Consider the following 19,187-nt stretch of genomic DNA (forward strand, 5'->3'; position numbering starts at 1 on the left):
GAATTGTTATCGAGAACTAAGAACAACTGATTAATCGTCTTAATACAATTGATTGATGCAGGAAATGTATCCCTATAACCACCTAAAGGGAAACATCATTTTATATAAAAAAACTGGTTTTATATTTACTTGACTGAGTCTTTTGTTTATAATCTAGAATTGTAAATAAATAAATAGACACCTTTTTAGCATATAAATATTTTTTTATATGATATATGTTAAATTTATGAAATATGAATAATTAATCAGATCATAATTGAATGAATTGTGGCATGCATCAAAATAATTAAGAAAGACTAATTATTTATCCTTTTATTTTAAAAGGCAAAGATGAAAGGTTATTTATCTATTAATGTAGTTATTTCTCCATTAATTTGAATGCCTTAAAATATTTCTAAAATAATTTCATAATAGGATAACATTTTCCTTTCCTTTCTCAAAGTCGATAACAAGTATGCATTTAAGATAAAAGATTTTACTGTAAATCTAAAAACATATACTTACCTAAGGTCATAATGGTTTAATTATGTTCTGTCATGAACAGTCGTGTCTATTCAATTTTTTTTTTCAAATAGAAATACTATGGTTTCACCCATTCATTTAAATTCATTCAACTATATATAATACTAAATTTTCGAATGTATATTTAATGTGCATGTGAATTTAAATAATAAATTGTGACAATTAATTTTAATATAACTCATACGAATCATTTAATTTATATATTTTTTATAAATAAAAAATATTCACTATTAAAAAATTTAATATATTAATAAATCAAAAAAACATTTTTAAAAAAAATTAAAAAAAACACTTACAAATTATATCATCTGTATGAATCATACGAATTAACTCATAAATTACGTAATCTGTATAAATTAATTCGTATGACTCATACAGATCACATAATCCATATGAGTTACTCATACGATTAATCCATATGAGTAACTCATACGGATTACATGATCCGTAAGTATTTTTTTTTTCAAAGATGTTTTTTTAATTTATTAATATATTAAATTTTTTAATAGTAAATATTTTTTATTTATAAAAAAAATATATAAATTAAATAGTTCATATGAGTTATATTAAAATTAATTGTCACAAAATTTATCATTCAAATTCACATGCGCATTAAATATATATTAAAAAGTTTAGTATTATATATAACAACATTATTTATTTTATAACATAAATTAGCTTATTAGTTCAATTGATTGAAGCATTGTGTTAATAACTTGAAAATCACATGTTGGATTCTTGTTTGGACCATTAATTTTGAAATACCACTCAAGGTGCTTGTAATGTAAACATAATGGTGCATGCATCTCAACCACAGGCAGTTAATATCCCTGAGGACCTATTTATGGGGTGAATCAACTAGACATAGCCAACTCAGTAATTTTGAAGTCTAACTTCCCATTTTCTAAATCCATGAAAAAGAAAGAAAATAAATAGTTCTTTCTGCTCTCAGAGCACTAGGGGGAGGGGAGGGGGAACATATTTACCCAGTAACAAGACAAAGTATTTACCAAAAACAACAGAAGTGATTTTATACAGATTTCTAGGAGCTAAACCATACCAACGGCTTATAGCTGTTTCCTTTCCAGTTTGAGATTTTTGGGGGCCGGGGGCAATGAGGTCACGATATCAGAGAGACAAGAGAAACAAACTCGAGGGTGACACGGCCCTTGGACCTTGTGTTGATGACAAAATGCTCAGGGTACTTCCTTAACAGCATAAGCAAGCCATACCAAGGCTTCCCTTTGGATTCAGGACCAGGCCAATCTTCTGATGTAAGATACCTCCTCACTCTGTTGTGGTGCCAAACACTGCTATATTGCTCCAACAGCTAAACAAAAATGAAAAAGATAAGTTACGCACTCAGAATTAAACGAATGAGTTTCTGTATCTTACCAGACATGTTTTAGATGCATAATAATGCATTTTAAGCTTATATTAGGGTAATTACAAGTCATTCCAGTCTACCTACCCAGAGTTATTAGAACCATTATTTTCCACATTCACATTGTTCACCTATTAGAATGTTATCAAGCACCCTGTTGGTGCCGCTGTGTACAAGTATAAGCAAAAAGAAAGGATGAAACGATCCAATGGTTTTCCCCAATGTAGGTGTTAAAAACTGAAACCATATAACACATGGAAAAGCATCATATTACTAGGCAAGCAATTGTTACAAAAGCATCAATGATACATTGTAGGCACTCTCAGAAAACAGCTTATTCTTGGACAACAATTGTGATTTGAAGAAACATGGGCAACTACAATGTAACAGTTTACCCAACCCGGGAAATCCAAATCCTACCATCATATGCCAGATGAATGACTGTGCCAATAAAAAACAACATTTGTATACGCCTATGAGCTTGAGACTTTAAGAGTAGGTTTGGAATCAATGATTACAGGAATATTTCTTAATAAAATATTTTGTTCAGAAATTTATAAAATATAATGTTTCGAAATGGAATTCCATTTTTACTTCAGTTGTCTTAAAACAAGGTAGTTGAATCGGGATACAAATCATGATTCTGAAGGCCCATTTTCCAAATCAGGAATCGAATTGTATAGTGAATTGTACGATTCGTGATCAATAATAAAATATAGCACATACAACTAACGAAGACATTAAAACACATATTTCATAACCAAAAACTAAAAATATAACTCTAGGAGCATGAGATGCAGGAGTTCTGTTAAAATTTGCTATAATAGAATAATATTAAAATTTATAATAAATATTCTGCTATTAAAGTTATTATATATGAAAATTTATTATAAATATTCTACTATTAAAATTATTATATATTAAAATTTATAATATATTCTACTATTAAATTTATTATATATTATATAAATATTTGTATTTGAAAAATTATAATGATTTTACTAAGTTTTATAATGGATTTTATTTATGATAAAGTGATTTGAAATAAAAAAATTATAAGAAATATATTTTATTTGGTACTAGATATTAGAGATTAGACAGTACTTAAATATCAGGTCAATAGTAAGTTTAAGTTGACAGTCCAAAGTTCAAACACGTTCTATCTTGCACAAAAGTTGCTAGAGTTCAAAAATAAACAATACGCTGTTGTTTAGGCCTTCTAAGTTTAGGAGATTGGGAATTAGGTCATCTCTTCGCTCTGACCCGCTCGATGCAACCGCAGCCATGAGCGGCGTAATGCAACGCAGTGTGGCGTGATGTGCCCACTCCAGCCATAATGTTCTGCAATTTTGAAAGCGAAAAGTGCCATTTGGCCAGGCCGGCCCTTGGAGGTGTGGCAGGGTGCTATGACTCCTTCTGAGGCCTCGTTAGAACTTGTGCAGGAATCGTCCAATTCTTCCCCAGATCGCAATTCTTGCATTCAAGTCCAATTCAAGTGATTCATGGTGCATTTCAAGCACTAAAACGATTTATATCGCCAGTTGCTCAAATTGTACCAAATATTAGTATCATATCATGAAAGCACTCAAATCTGGTTGGATTTGAGTTGATTTGATTTAAGTTTCAATTGATGTGATTGTTCTGATTGACATTTCCCCCTCATTTGTTAAGTCATTTAATTCTTCTAAGGATAATAAAGTTAATTCTGTTCAAAAATCTGTCTAGGTTGTGAATAGCACACTATAGAGCCACCATAGCAGCATCGCATCACATACTGGCAGCTGGTCACTATTCTGAGTTAGTTGTATTGTGTTTTATTGTAATGGCTGTTGTGGCTGCTATACCAACAAAATCCATGGGTGTTTCACGCATACCTAGGCGTATAAGAATACCTTGCTGGCTATCCTGAAAGCATTCAATTCAAAAACACAAATATGCCCCAAATTTTTAGCATTACAGAGGCAAGTTTTTGTTGAGGGTATTTTGGGCTTTTAGCATTGAAATTGATTTTGGGATAAAACATTTCACACCTCTTCTCATTTTCGTGTTCTCTCTTTGATCCAATTCTCTGCTACTGTTTGATCCATCAACCAATTGCTCCCTGTCTATTTTCTGGCCATGACCTGGTTTTGTTCAGTGACCACATGCTCTCTCTCCACTGACTCTGCATGTTTTTGGCCAGATCATCTGTTTAGCCTTTTGTTCTCACTGTCCCACAGGTTGTTGCTTTTCTCTTCATTCTCTTTTTTATTTCCTTCTCATTTTGTGTTTTTGGTTTCTGACTTTCTGTTCCATTTTTTTTTTCTCTAGTCTGAGATTTTGTGTGAGTCATCTGTCTCCCATAGACCCAAACTCAATAACCTTTTTTTTATCCTCCTCACTGTTACCCTTAGAGTTAGAGATTTAGAGGCTTATACTTGGTGACTTGGTGACTTGTTGTGCCTTGGTGACTTGTTGGTCATGGGTTCGAATCCGGAAACAGCCTCTTTGCATATGCAAAGGTAAGGCTGCGTACAACATCCCTCCCCCATACCTTCGCATAGCGAAGAGCCTCCGGGCAATGGGGTACGAAGTTTTTTTATACTTGTTTTTTTCATCTACTTTCATTGTTATTTACCTGTATGTTTAGTTTTAGACATGTTATTTTTCATTGTTAATTATGAATATGACATGAATAGAGTATTTTTTTTTTAAAAATTGAGCATTCATATGTATATATGTATTATATATTATAAATTATAAATTACACCATGAGTAAAAAATTTCAGAATAGCACCTATGCTGCTATGTGCAATTCTGCAATGTTTTTGTGATTGTTCACCATGCACCGCTATTTAAGATTGATAACTGTAATGTGTTCCAAAGTAGTCAATCACGTGCTGTAGTGTGGCTATAGTGGTGAGGTATGTGTCATGGCCATTTCAGCCAATATAGTGCTCGAAATCGTACAATTTCTCAGCAATTGCTGGTGTGACTGGTAACCATAAACCATAAGGGTTGGAAACCTATTACCCTCATAATACTGTGAACTTTGGGTTTTATTGGAGGGAAATTCCGAGATTCGCATTGCATTTTAATGTTGTGGGCATCCAGCCACAGTAATGCCAGAAATCATACAATTTCATAGCAATTGTGGGCAAGACTGGTAACCCTAACCCACTACAGAAGTTTCAGAGTTGGCTGCTATTTGGGATTGATAACTACATCTGAACATGAATATTTAATTGTAAATCAATCAAAACCTCCTTGTTAATGATGTGTTGCAAAATGAAAATTGATTTCTAAATCAATTCATTTTCAATTTTTGAAGATTCCACACATAACCTTAAGAGTTAACGTTGATTCATAGTGATGGAAAAATGCTAGTTACACGAAATATTCTGGACCCCCACTATTTAGTGTAATGTGAATTTTACCTTACAAGAAAAAGTACGTTGAAGAGTGCATTGTCAATATTCATCCAATGTTCTAATGGGTCCTACGACTACAACATATAACCTTCTATGTAGAATTCTAAAACATATATGAAAGGTTCCCGTACTTTTGGAACTTTATAAAATCACAAAAGTTCTGTAGCAAAAGCAACTTAAAACAAAATGATCAGAACTAACCTCCGTATGAAGTTTCTCCATAGGCATCCACTCTCCAGGACCACAGAGATCAGAAAGAACAGTAGCTACAGATGATACTACATCTTTTTCTTCCAGCTGCTGAAGCTGAAGATTATCAGCATCTCGATCTACTCGGGATCTACCTTCAGACTTCTTATCTGCAGGAACCAAACCATTGCAGTGACATTACAAATTCTGAGACTATTCATGTAAAATAGGAGCTGGGGTAACACCAATAGAGAAATATACAAGCTGGATAAAAATAAAACGAATGGATTTCCTATTTACTAATTTGGGCAGCTTCGTTGTATTTCTGATGAAAAATCATGCGAGTTTTTTAAAAAGTCATGTGAATTTTTTACATTAAATCCCAACCCTCCATTTATGGTTATATAATCCATATTTAATCCTCTCACTCACATATAAGATGTTTCCTCTCATAAGATATGCCCTCTCTCTCTCTCTCTCTCTCTCTATATATATATATATATATATATATAACACTCATACAATTTCCACATGTTAGATGTCCCATTATGTGAAGGGAGGTGTATTGCGATCCCACGTCAACTCAAGATATGGCCAAAGTAGAGCTTATAAAGGTTTTGGGTAATCCCCACCTAATGGGCTAGCTTATAAAGTTATAATTTCTGCTTTAACTTATACCTAACCTAATTGGTTCAGGCAATCAGGTATGTTAAGATCCCATATCAGTTACGAATATGGGCCATGATCACTTGCTACACTATACTCTTCGGTAATCGGTACAGATACAAAGTACGTTGCTATGGTCACATAATATTCACAAGTATATTTGGTATACAAGTTGGGTTCAACTTCAAGGTATTTTCTTAATATAAACTTTAAAGAAACTAAAAAGCCATATAATATGCTCTCATCTATTATCATTTTTTTCGTTCCCAATAACCAGGTGGAGTTCAAATAACCATTTCCCAAACTAGTTTACATTAATTAAACATGCAGTTTTGACAGAAGTCACAAAACTGCTTGCACTTTTGTGAACTATGATCTGCATGTTCACCACTATCTATCTATTGAATTAAACATGCAGTTTTCTCTATCATTTTCACTACTATTACAGCTGTAGATTTCATTTTTGGAATTTGAAATCCCAAAAATAGCCCCATAAAAAGCCACAAACCTCTCTGTTAAGAGAGATTTTTTGGAATCAACACATAGCACTGCTATCCCAGCCGCTATGGCTCCTATTCAGCCTCTATTTGGTCTATAGTACGACCACTACACTAAACTTTTCCAGTACAGCAGCCCCAGACTACAGTAGCAGCCAGGGGCCACTCTGCTCTGCTATGCCACTATAAAGGTGCTATTTAAAACTCTGCTTGCAATTGGGCTATTGACAGTTATATTTATTTTATTATCATCATCTAATCCCTAGCATCCACAATGTAGATCATAGAATACAGAAAAATGCCAGGCATCAACCCAGGTTCAAACTCATCATAACTGTGAAGATCAATTATGACTATAGATGGTGGGGATGAAGATATGTTATCATCACAGCACTATGCTAGAATATGATGTAGAATTTATAGTATCTACACTACCAGAAGTATATGCTAAACTTTATATTCCAGACTATATGTATTGGTGGGTAGTCCAAACATTAGTTACAAGAAATAATATAAAGAGAAGATTGTTTGATTTTAAATTGTGCAGCAATAATCTTATAGGAGAGAGACATTTACAATTTCAACCTATAACATACTATGCTTATTAATCCAATATTCCAGTTGATGACACAATTAACAAACCAAAAAATGTTTGATCAGTGATAATAAATCTAGAAATTGAGCATGGTATAAGTTATAAAATGTGAAGACGGAGGTTGTATTACAATAGAAATAATATAAACATGAAAACTGAACAAAGTTTCCTTTGCAGACAAATACTTGCTCACTGAAATGTTAGAAAGGAGATTGATTACAATTTGCAATATCATTAAAAGACGCATAATAATTTTCTAGAAATTGAAATTCTAAAGACTCCCATGACCAGCATGCTCTCTTTAGCATCCCCACCAACTTAATTGGAAGACCCCAGTTAGTCCTCATTGCCACTCATCTCCCCGGGGGATTGATGTTCTGGAAAATTCCATGTAGATCTTAAATCTAGTCACTGCAAATAATACCAACCAGAGGCACAACCAAATATAATGGCAAGTGGCCACTACAACAAGAGATAACAACAATCGAACCTTGCAAAACTGATGACCCTCATGGAACACAATTTCAAAAATCATAACAAAGTTACATTTCACACTATACTCAAAATCACACCAAAAATTTCAAATATAAGACTATAACAGGCTCCACAATATAAAAGCAAGTTGAAAATGTAAGACCTCAACTTCACACCCGCACTAAATTTCATGGACTAAACCCGAAGAATTAACTAAAAAGCAGACACACATACATGCCCTTCCCTAAAGATAAAAAGACTTGTATCCCCCTTTAGCAAATTTAGTAGCAAGATGGATAGCAAACAGAAACAGTGTACATATCCTACCACATTCACTACATCCAATAAGGCAATCGGTAAATAACCAAAGAATCAGACCAAATTCAGCAGCAGATAAAATTAAGCACACGTCATGTATACGATTCACCATAAAACCTGCATACACTATATTAACAAAAACACAAACAACAAAACTTAGACGTAGTTCCTTAGATGTTTATTGTGCTCTTCTCAAATCAGAATCAGAATCACAATTTCACCAAGATAATTCACATAATAAAGGCTTGCATTAAAACTCAGCATAGGTTATCAGCGAAAAATTCCAATTTTGATTGCAGAAAAACAAACCCTAAGTTAACAATTAGAATTCCAATTAGACTTACAAGTTACAACCAATACATACAACAACAAAAACAATCAACCGAAGCGAAAATTCCAGAAAACAATAACATACCCATAGGTGCGGACAGCGAAGACTTGCCACCAGCGTAGCCATATCCATCATACCCATCCCTCCGCATCTTCCTCCCACCAACATCATCCTCATCATCAAACTCTTCCTCGTAGTACTCCCGTCGCGGCGCCTTCTTCACCGGGCCGGGGCCCAAATGGTAATTATTATAGTGCGGCACGACGGGCCCGGGTGCGGCGTGGTTAGGGTAATGCCTCGGGCCGACGGGCCCAACAAGGATGCTGCGAACGGGCAGGAGAAAGTAGAACTCCTTGTCCCCAATCTGGAGGAGATCTTGGGAATCGAGCTTGACGGGGGGGTTGCCGGGGAGGTGGAGGACGCCCTCCACGAGGCAGCCGTTTTTGCCGAGGACCTCGAGGGCGAAGCGGCGGCGGGCGAAGTCGTAGAAGATGCGGGCATGGTGGCGGGAGATGTTCATGCCGCCACCGAGGCTGGAGAGGTCGACATCGACCGTGGACTTCTTGGAGTTGCGGCCAAGGACGATGGAGTAGGTCTGCATGTAGTACTCGAAGTCCTCACCCTGGAGCTTCGCGAACCCTGCCTCCACGTCGCCGCCCGCCGCCGCCGTTGACATCGCCAGAGAATTGGAATTGTGAAGAACAAGAAAAGGGTTTGGATTGATCGGAGAGAAAGGGAGCGCGCCTGAATGAAGAAGAAGAAGAGAATGGGGACTTTTTAAAAGCTAAAATACATGTTTTTTATTCCCAACAAATTTTTTTATCTGTTTTCTATCGGTCTAAAATTACAATATATTGTTTTTTTTTCCTGAATGAATGAGGATGGCCTATGTGACATTTTTATTTAATTTTAAATTTTAAAATATAATTGATGAGAATTAAAAACTGTTACAAATTATCATCTTGGTAATGTGTTAATGTAATTTGTGGTAATTTATAATTCTCATAAATTGTGCAAACAATGACACTTTATAATTTTAGAGGGATGAAAACACATGTGAAATTTTTTGCAAAAGACTAACTTGGAACTTTGATAATTTTGTGAAAACGGAAACAAGTCTTTAAATACTTGTCCAATTACAAACAAAAGAACAAGTCGGGTGTCTGCAACCCAACGGTCTAAAAACCAGCTCTCAACACTACTCTAAACCTCTAAACAACTATAAACCTCTAGAGAACTCTCCTTTAATTTCTTTTTAACACAAAATCTATGCATTTATCTGGTATCTTCTTTTCTCTCTTGAGCCTTTCCTCTATTCTGGCCCTATTTTAATTCATGGCTTATCAAAGTCTCGTTTAAAAACATCACTTTAACTTTTTTGTTACATAATTTTTTAAAAATCTATCCATTTTTTTGTATCTCTGATGTGTAAAAAAGCCTGCCCGGATTTTCACTTCTAAACATGCATTCGAGATTTCGTGTGTTTCCTGGTAGAAAAATATTGCATAAAACACCCATTTTGTTATAAACATGCATCCGTATTATTCCATTTATAATGTGATAAAAAATATTTAAAAGAATAAGATGTTTGTATATTATTATTTTTTTGAAATAACAATGTTCATTATTTAATTCCCGTGCTTTCCATTATTTAATACCCATGCTTTCCATGCTTTCCACATATATTAAGAAAATGTTTAAAAGAATAAGATGGTTTACCGTGCGTACGTGGAGAATGATCACTGATGCAATTATAGGCATATATAATTTTATAATACTGAGCAAATAGATAACATAGTATTATTAAGTACTACATATTAGCTTTCCCTGAATTCAAATCTTCTTCTCATCTCACACCCCACTGTCACCTGTATTCACAAAGCTCAACAAAAATTATAACAATACACAAAGAAGGGAAAAGACGAATCAGAAGACAGAGATATCTATCAGGTTCGGCCTCTTTTCGATCTCTTAGGAAAAAGGTTTCATTTGTAAAACCACTATTCCTTTCTGTTATTTTTCTTAGGATTTGTTCTTATATATTATAGGACACTTGCATTGCTCTGTAGGAGAAAGGAATTTATGTTATGATTTTATAATATCGAAATTATGTATTTTTCACAAACTCCTTCAGAGTTGCTAGATGATGGTAAGGTAGATTCTTTTGGTTTTAGTTGCTGTTGCCTTTGATCTCAGACCGAATAGGTCTAAAACTCAAATTTTAATTATTTTAGCTTTAGATCTGAATATTGTGGATGCTATTTGTTTGTCTTATGTATTTTGAAGCAAGTCAAACCGCACCGATAACCATGTTTGATATCTGGTTGCCCACCAGACGGATCTACTACTAGTTTTCAAGTTCTTTTTAATATAATATAATGTCTTCCCATAATTTTAGTTTAAAAAATCAATCTATAATATAAATATTGCATTCACAAATTTATATAAATAAATATTCTTCTCACAACATAAATTTTTTTGTATCCGTTTTGAATTGGAAATGACTTAAAAGTAATTGTTTTCTTCCCTCAACCATGCATTTGTGCTTTTAGCAGATCTTTGCATAAGTTGATTAATTTGTCTGTGTTGTAATTGGCGTGTTCTGGTTTTTGTGCGACATAAACAGGACTGAAAAAGCAATTTAGAAAGAGAAATCCGAAGATGGAAGACTTAGAAGCAAAGATATCAGATTCAAAACCAGATGACTCAAGTCCTCTAAAACTCTACTTGCTCCCTTTTCTTGCTCCGGGACACATGATCCCACAAATTAACCTTGCTCAAGTTTTTGCCTTTCGTGGCCACCATGTTACTATTCTTACCACTCCTTCCAATGCTAAACTCATCCCAAAACATCTCAATGTCCACATCTTGAACTTCCCCTCCGAGGAAGTGGGTCTCCCTTCAGGCCTTGAGAATATCTCCTTGGCCAAAGACAACAACACTGCCTACAAGATATGGAAGGCCTCAAAGCTTCTCAAACCCGAAATCGAAAACTTCTTAAATCATAACCCTCCTCACGCTTTGATCATAGACATCATGTATACATGGAGATCCACACTTAACAATAGCATCCCCACGTTTGTTTACAGCCCCATGCCCGTCTTCGCTCTTTGCGTTGTTGAAGCCATCAATCGCCATCCTCAAACTTTGGCTTCTGATTCTTCACTTCCTTATGTTGTCCCTGGTGGTCTCCCCCACAATGTCACGCTTAATTTTAACCCCTCATCAACTAGCTTTGATAATATGGCTCGTACTTTGCTACACGCCAAGGAAAATAACAAACATGGTGTTATTGTGAACACATTTCCAGAGCTCGAAGATGGGTACACTCAGTACTACGAGAAACTCACCCGTGTTAAAGTCTGGCACCTTGGCATGCTCTCACTTATGGTGGATTATTTCGACAAAAGAGGCAAGCCACAAGAGGATCAGGTATCGGAGTAAGCATAAGATTAGTGAGGGTGGTGGATTATAGCCTTTAAGATAATCTATAATAAAAGGATTAAAATTAAGTAATTTTAAATGAAAATTATTCATGTATAGTTGTAAAATTTAAATTTACTCTTCCTTTTTTTTTTTTACATCTTATACAAATACTTCTCTTGATATATACAATATATACTCTGTTAGTATAGAGCAATAAAAGAAGAGAAAGGAATAAAGGGAAGAAAGAAAAAGACACAAAGTTTAACGTGGTTCAGCACACAATGTATGTGCCTACGTCCACGGCTACACTAGGAGAACTTTTTATTACTTGCACATAAAAGCTTACTAGGTGTCTCTATATATAACACTAATGAGACACAAGTTTTACAGACCAAGCGATGTGGGACAAAGGAACTAAGATCACAAACTCTAACAATTCTCCCACTTGGGGTCTAAGTTCCAAACTCTAGCAGTTCCTTGTAAGCAATGAGTCCATCGACTCTTTACCTAGTGTAGCGCCTTCATCTTCAATTATCCTTGAAGGCCAACTGAGGCAATGCAAAGCCTCAGTTTGTCAGTTGTAACAACTTTAGTCAACATATTTGCTGGATTCTCTGATCCTAAGATCTTCAATAAAGATAAGTCTCTATCATTTATCAACTCCCTAATAAAATGGTATCTTAATTGAATATGCTTGCATCTAGAATGAAAGACTGGATTCTTAGCAAGACTTATAGCACTTTGACTGTCACTAAACATTGGAGCATCATCTTGTTCTTTCCCTAATTCATTGAGAAAATTCTTTAGCCAAATCATCTCCTTAGCTGCTTTTGAGATAGCTATGTACTCGGCTTCCGTGGTTGAGAGAGCAACTCTATCTTGAAGTTTAGACTTCCAACTCACAGCAGTACCTCCCAAGGTAAAAATGTAGCCTGTGGTGCTTTTCTTGGTATCAAAATCTCCTCTCAAGTCTGCATCTGAAAATCCCTGTAAAGTGAGATTGCCTTTTGTGAAACACAAACACATCTCTGAAGTACCCTTCAGATATCTGAGTATCCACTTTACGCCTTCCCAATGCTCCTTTGTTGGATTTGATAGGAACCTACTGACAACTCCCACTGCATGTGCTATGTCAGGTCTGGTACACACAATAGCATACATCAAACTCCCAACTGTTGATGCATATGGTACTCTTGACATGTAACATTTTTCTTCATCTGTCTGCAAAGATTGCTTCTTTGAAAACTTCAAATGAGATCCCAAAGGGGTATTCTTGGTCTTAGAATCTCTAAGGTAAAACCTGTCAAGCAATTTGTGTATATATTTTTCCTGAGATAGCTTCAAGATTCCTTCTGATCTGTTTCTAAGAATTCTCATACCAAGGATTTGTTTAGCTGGACCAAGATCCTTCATTTCAAAGTTTTCTGCCAGCTGCTGCTTCAACTTGTTAATTTCTGTCATACTAGATCCTACAATCAACATGTCATCAACATTCACGACAAGGATAACATAACTATTAGTATATTTCTTAACATAGCAGCAATGGTCCATGTCACATCTTTTGAATCCTGAGTTGCTCATAAACTCATTAAACTTCTTGTACCACTGCCTCGGTGCTTGTTTCAAGTCATATAAACTTTTGTGAAGCTTGCATACAAGATTCTCCTTGACTGGCACTTCAAAACCTTCTGGTTGGGTCATATAGATGTCTTCCTCTAAATCCCCATGCAAGAATGCAGTTTTAACATCTAACTGCTCCAAGTGAAGATTCTCTGCAGCTACCATGCTCAGAATAACTCTGATGGTAGTCATCTTTACAACTAGAGAGAAGATCTCTGTGAAATCAATTCCTTGTTTCTGCTGAAACCCTTTCACCACAAGTCTCGCCTTGTATCTTCTTCTACCGTCAGATTCTTCCTTTAGCCTATAGACCCACCTATTCTGTAACGCTTTCTTTCCTTCTGGCAATTTAGTTAAAGACCACGTCTTATTCTTCTGAAGGGATGTCATCTCATCTTTCATCGCTAGCTCCCACTCAATAGTGTCATTCCCCTGTGTAGCCTCACTGAAACATTCTGGCTCACTAGCATCAGTTAACAACAAATAATGCAATGAAGGGGAATACCTATCTGGTGGTACTGAAATTCTGCTAGATTTTCTTGGAGGAGTTGATGGTTCTGGTTCTGACTCAACCTCTACGCCTGTACTCTGGTTTCTGTTGGCTGCATCACTTTTTGAAATTTCTTCAAGTGTTGCTTTCTCAGAAATTTCTGACAGTTTACCTGCACATGTAGATTCTGCAAAAAATTTGTCCTTATAAAATAAGTTCTCATTAAAAGTAACATTTCTGCTTCTGATAACTTTCTTGGTTTGGTCATCCCAAAACCTGTAGCCATACATGTCAGATCCATAACTAATAAAATAACACTTCCTCGCCTTTGGATCCAATTTATCTCTACTATTAGAGTCTGTCAGTATATATGAAACACAACCAAAAATTCTCAAATGTGAAAGTTTTACCTCCTTTCCAGACCATACTTCTTCGGGCAACTGATAATTCAAAGGAACTGATGGTCCTCTATTGATGAGATATGCTGTTGTGTTTATTACTTCTGCCTAGAATGCTTTAGGCAAGCCAGATTGGATCCGCATACACCTTGCTCTCTCGTTCAAGGTTCTATTCATCCTTTCTGCAACACCGTTTTGCTCAGGTGTTCCTGGTATTGTCTTGATCATTCTGATCCCAAGTTCTAAACAGAAGTCTTTAAACTCCTGACTATCATACTCCCCGCCATTGTCAGATTTCAGACTTTTAACCTTTAGACCTGTCTGATTTTCAACTTTTGTTTTCCACCTTTTAAACACAGAAAACACATCAGATTTATTTTTAAGAAAATAAATCCATACCTTTTTGGTAGAGTCGTCGATAAAGGTGACATAATAGCGTGAGTTTCCAACAGATTTCACTGGGGTTGGCCCCCAAACATCTGTGTACACCAATTCTAGCTTTTCAGCTTTAAGAGTCTTCCCTGCCCTTGAGAAACTAACCTTTTTCTGCTTTCCAAGGATACAATGTTCACAAGCACCAACATCAACATGCTTGAGGCTTGATAGCTTACCCTTTGCCGCCATAAGCTTCATTCCTTTTTCACTCATGTGTCCAAGTCTTTGATGTCACATGGTTGAATTATTGACAGCCTCAATAACTGCTACCATATCCTCATCTGCAATCATGTAAAGAGATCCTCGCTTCTTTCCATGAGCCACAATGAGATTGCCTTTTGTTACCTTCCAAGCTCCATCTCCAAAAATGGTGTGATGTCCCTCATCATCCAACTGCCCTATAGATATTAAATTTCTCTTTAAGGCAGGAATATGTCTGACATTGTGCAATGTCCATAGGGATCCACTGGAGGTCTTGATGTTGATATCACCTCTTCCGACAATGTCAATAGATTTTCCATCTGCAAGGTAAACTTTTCCAAATCTTCCAGAAACATAGTTAGACAATAAATCTTTAGAGGGAGTAGTGTGGAACTACGCACCTGAGTCCATGATCCATGAATCAACAGGACTATCCAAACTGCAAATTAATGCATCATCAAGTTCATCGGTTGCTGCATTTGCGGATTCATCATCATCGCGCTTCTTGTTTTTGTGCAACTTGTTCTTCTTTGGTGCCTTGCACTGATTGCTAAAGTGACCTCTCTTGTCACAATTCCAGCAAGTAACGTCACTTTGAAATTTTCTCTGACCTTTCCCTCTTGACTTTGATCTGCCTTGACCATTCTGACCCTTCTAGGTAGTCCTTCCCCTGCCTTCAGTATTCAATGTTGAATTGGAAACATGACTAGAAGATTCTCCTGAATCTCTCTTGCGAACATCTTCGCTTAAGATCAAGTCACGGATGTCACTAAGCTTTAATGTGTTCTCCCTTGTAGAACTACTAACTGCAATAACAGTTGCAGCCCAATTATCCGGTAGTGATGACAATAGAATCAATGCGTTCACCTCATCCTCAAATTTAATCTGCACTGATTCCAACTAGGCAAGAATAATATTAAATTCATTAATATGATCAGTTACAGAGATACCTTCTCCCATCCTGAGGTTGAACAACCGGCGCATCAAGTATACTTTGTTGGCTGCCGACGGCTTCTCGTACATATCTGACAACGCCTTCATTAAGCCTGCAGTAGTCTTCTCGTTCACGATGTTGAACGCGACGTTCTTGGTTAATGTCAATCTGATCACGCCAAGAGTCTGTCGATCTAGCAAGTTCCATTCTTCTTGCTTCATGTCTTCTGGCTTAACCCCTGATAAGGGCTGATACAGCTTCTTCTGATATAGATAATCCTCTATCTGCATCTTCCAAAAGCTGAAATCTCTGCCATCGAACTTCTCGATCTTCACCTTCCCCTCTTTTAATGTCATTGCTCCCACTGCCTCCTCTAAACTGAGAAGACTCTCACTAATTCCTTTAAACTATGGAAATCCCGTGGAGTAATCAAAAGCTCTTGATACCAGTTGTTGGGGAGATTCGAGGGGTACATCTGTGGACCACGAGTCACCACATAAGGAAACCTGACACCACACTCTAACCCAAAACCTTAAGGCTCAGGTTTATGGGTCTTCTCCTCACTTATATGGTGCTCAACCTTTCCACTTCTACCCAATGTGGGACTTCACCTCACACTTGTAACCCAACACATCTCCCCCTCAAGTGTGAGTCTCTTCCACATGGTAGTCTCCCCCTCGAGCGGAAGTCTTTATCATCCACGAGTATAGTCATGGCTACCTGCGGTACTTGCCCTATCCGCTAGCCATTCTGGCCACCCCGCTCCACCTGCGGAACACGCTGTGCCGTTAGCCATTCTGGCCACCTGCGGTACTTGCATACTCGTCTGAGCCAGTCACCAACTTGAACCATCGGCTCTGATACCAGTTGTTAGTATAGAGCAATAAAAGAAGAGAAAGGAATAAAGGGAAGAAAGAAAAAGACACAAAGTTTAACGTGGTTCAACACACAATGTATGTGCCTACGTCCACGGCTACACTAGGAGAACTCTTTATTACTTGCACATAAAAGCTTACAAGAAGTCTCTATATATAACACTAATGGGACACAAGTTTTTACAAACCAAGCGATGTGGAACTAAGACCACACAAGTTTTACAAACCAAGCGATGTGGGACAAAGGAGCTAAGACCACAAACTCTAGCATACTCTTGTATGTAGGATAGGTTTAAGGCCCAAACAGCCCAAACAAAAGCTTTAGACCCTTCAAAAAAAAGGTCCCAATTTTTTTTTGATATTAATATATCTCAAAAAAATATATTATAAAATTATATTTAATTGATCATTTTATATCACAACAAATTTGAAAATTTAATTTTAAATAAAACAATAATAATTTTAATAAATTATTTTATAAATAAATAAAATATTTCATTCTTAAATTTATCTCTTAACTCCTAACTCCTTGAGCCTACCTTGTATATATATGAGGAATATTAGTAACTTGCTCAAATACTCTGTGTCAAATTGCGTGTCAGTCGTGCCAGGCTAGCAAACATGTTAAGAGTATCGAGGGCATGGATTTTTTTTATGGTATCTCTGTCCAAGACCATGATTAATTAATTTCATTGCATTTCAAAAAGTGGGAATTAAAATCAGTTATTTCAAAATGATTAAATATCTTTTTTCGTTGACACTAATTTAGTGCTTTTTTAATTAAAAAAATTATTTCATATAAAATAGGTATATTTTATTTTTTATTCTTAAAATATTTTAAATAATACTTTGAACATTAAAAAAATGTTCTAATAAGTAAAAAAAAATATTATTTAAAGTGTTTTACAGATAAAAAAATCAATTTTGTAAGAATTAAAACGATTTTTTTAAAGAGAAAAATGAAAGAAAAAACATTAAATTAAAGAATAAAAAATATATTCAAATCTTTTAAAACATGAAGATAAACACCACATGAATGTTACACGGACAAAAAGACCACTTACCAATTTTAGGTATATCTATCTTTTCTCAAGTTATAATTTGCTTACTATACTAATTTTTCTTTATCTGACCCTACCCTTTAATTGTAGGTCGACGACGAGTGCCTCAAATGGCTTAACACCAAGGAGTCCAACTCAGTGGTGTACATATGCTTTGGGAGCTTGGCCCGTCTCAACAAGGAGCAAAATTTTGAGATAGCACGTGGAATCGAGGCCTCTGGGCACAAATTCCTTTGGGTGTTGCCCAAGAACACGAAAGATGACGACGTGAAAGAAGAAGAATTGTTGCTGCCACATGGTTTTGAAGAAAGGATGAGGGAAAAGAAGAGAGGAATGGTAGTGAGAGGGTGGGTCCCGCAAGGTCTAATATTGAAGCATGATGCCATTGGAGGGTTCTTAACGCATTGTGGTGCTAATTCGGTGGTGGAGGCGATTTGTGAAGGGGTGCCTTTGATCACCATGCCTAGGTTTGGTGACCATTTTTTGTGTGAGAAGCAAGCGACTGAGGTGCTTGGGCTTGGGGTGGAGTTGGGTGTGTCTGAGTGGAGCATGTCTCCTTATGATGCGAGGAAGGAGGTGGTGGGTTGGGAACGAATTGAGAATGCTGTGAGGAAGGTGATGAAGGATGAAGGAGGCTTACTCAACAAACGAGTCAAGGAAATGAAGGAGAAAGCACATGAAGTTGTTCAAGAGGGTGGAAACTCTTACGACAATGTTACTACCCTTGTTCAATCACTCAGACGGATGATGAATGTTCATGGTTGATGTTAATGCTTCATTAGTTTCTTTTTTTAATCAACTTCTGGTTTGGAACTCTAGATTTGTTTCATATAATTTCATCATGGTTATTAAAGATAATGCTTCATTAGTTTGTTTTTTTAATGAACTTTTGATTTGGAACTCGTTTCATATAATTTCATCATCATTATTAAAGATAATGCTTCATTAGTTTGTTTTGTTATTGAACTTTTGGTTTGAAACCCTAGATTTGTTTCATATAATTTAATGTTATCCTTAAAAATAGGTAAAATTGTATTTTTGGTCTTTTATTTTGTCTCTAATTTCGAATTTGGTTCCCCGGTAAATTAATTTACAAATTTTGTCCTCCTATTTTTTAAAATCATATAATGTTGGTCCCCAGAACACGATTGGACGTTGAGCGTTAGCAAGTGAAATTGACTATCACATGTCACGTTCTTATTGGATGACGACTGTCACGTGTCATATTTTGAATGGTCAATGAAAACAACAATGCATCTCATTTTTCATGAAGTTGGCATCTAATAATCATAACATGGCACGTGAGAGTCGTTATCCAATAAGAACGTAACACATGGTAGTCAACATCACTTACTAATTGT

At 35.9% G+C, this 19,187-nt stretch overlaps 2 protein-coding genes across 2 annotated transcripts; one reads left to right on the forward strand and one right to left on the reverse strand.

The window, feature by feature from the left end:
- Window positions 1–1,402: 1,402 nt before the first annotated feature.
- On the reverse strand, window positions 1,403–9,480 carry LOC100819026 (FHA domain-containing protein FHA2). Its single transcript, XM_003532223.5, has 3 exons — window positions 8,471–9,480; window positions 5,518–5,675; window positions 1,403–1,852 (listed from the first exon to the last, which is right to left on the reverse strand). The coding sequence occupies exons 1-3, from the start codon at window positions 9,060–9,062 to the stop codon at window positions 1,643–1,645; spliced, it is 960 nt and encodes a 319-aa protein (XP_003532271.1). The 5' UTR covers window positions 9,063–9,480; the 3' UTR covers window positions 1,403–1,642.
- Window positions 9,481–10,117: 637 nt separating this feature from the next.
- Window positions 10,118–18,849, forward strand: LOC100820273 (UDP-glucose flavonoid 3-O-glucosyltransferase 7). Its single transcript, XM_003532226.5, has 3 exons — window positions 10,118–10,336; window positions 11,013–11,818; window positions 17,917–18,849. Exons 2-3 carry the CDS (start codon window positions 11,048–11,050, stop codon window positions 18,589–18,591), a joined length of 1,446 nt encoding a protein of 481 aa, XP_003532274.1. The 5' UTR covers window positions 10,118–10,336; window positions 11,013–11,047; the 3' UTR covers window positions 18,592–18,849.
- Window positions 18,850–19,187: the final 338 nt, after the last annotated feature.

Source organism: Glycine max, chromosome 8 (assembly GCF_000004515.6).
Source record: "Glycine max cultivar Williams 82 chromosome 8, Glycine_max_v4.0, whole genome shotgun sequence".
In the NCBI taxonomy this organism is placed as follows: Eukaryota; Viridiplantae; Streptophyta; class Magnoliopsida; order Fabales; family Fabaceae; genus Glycine; species Glycine max.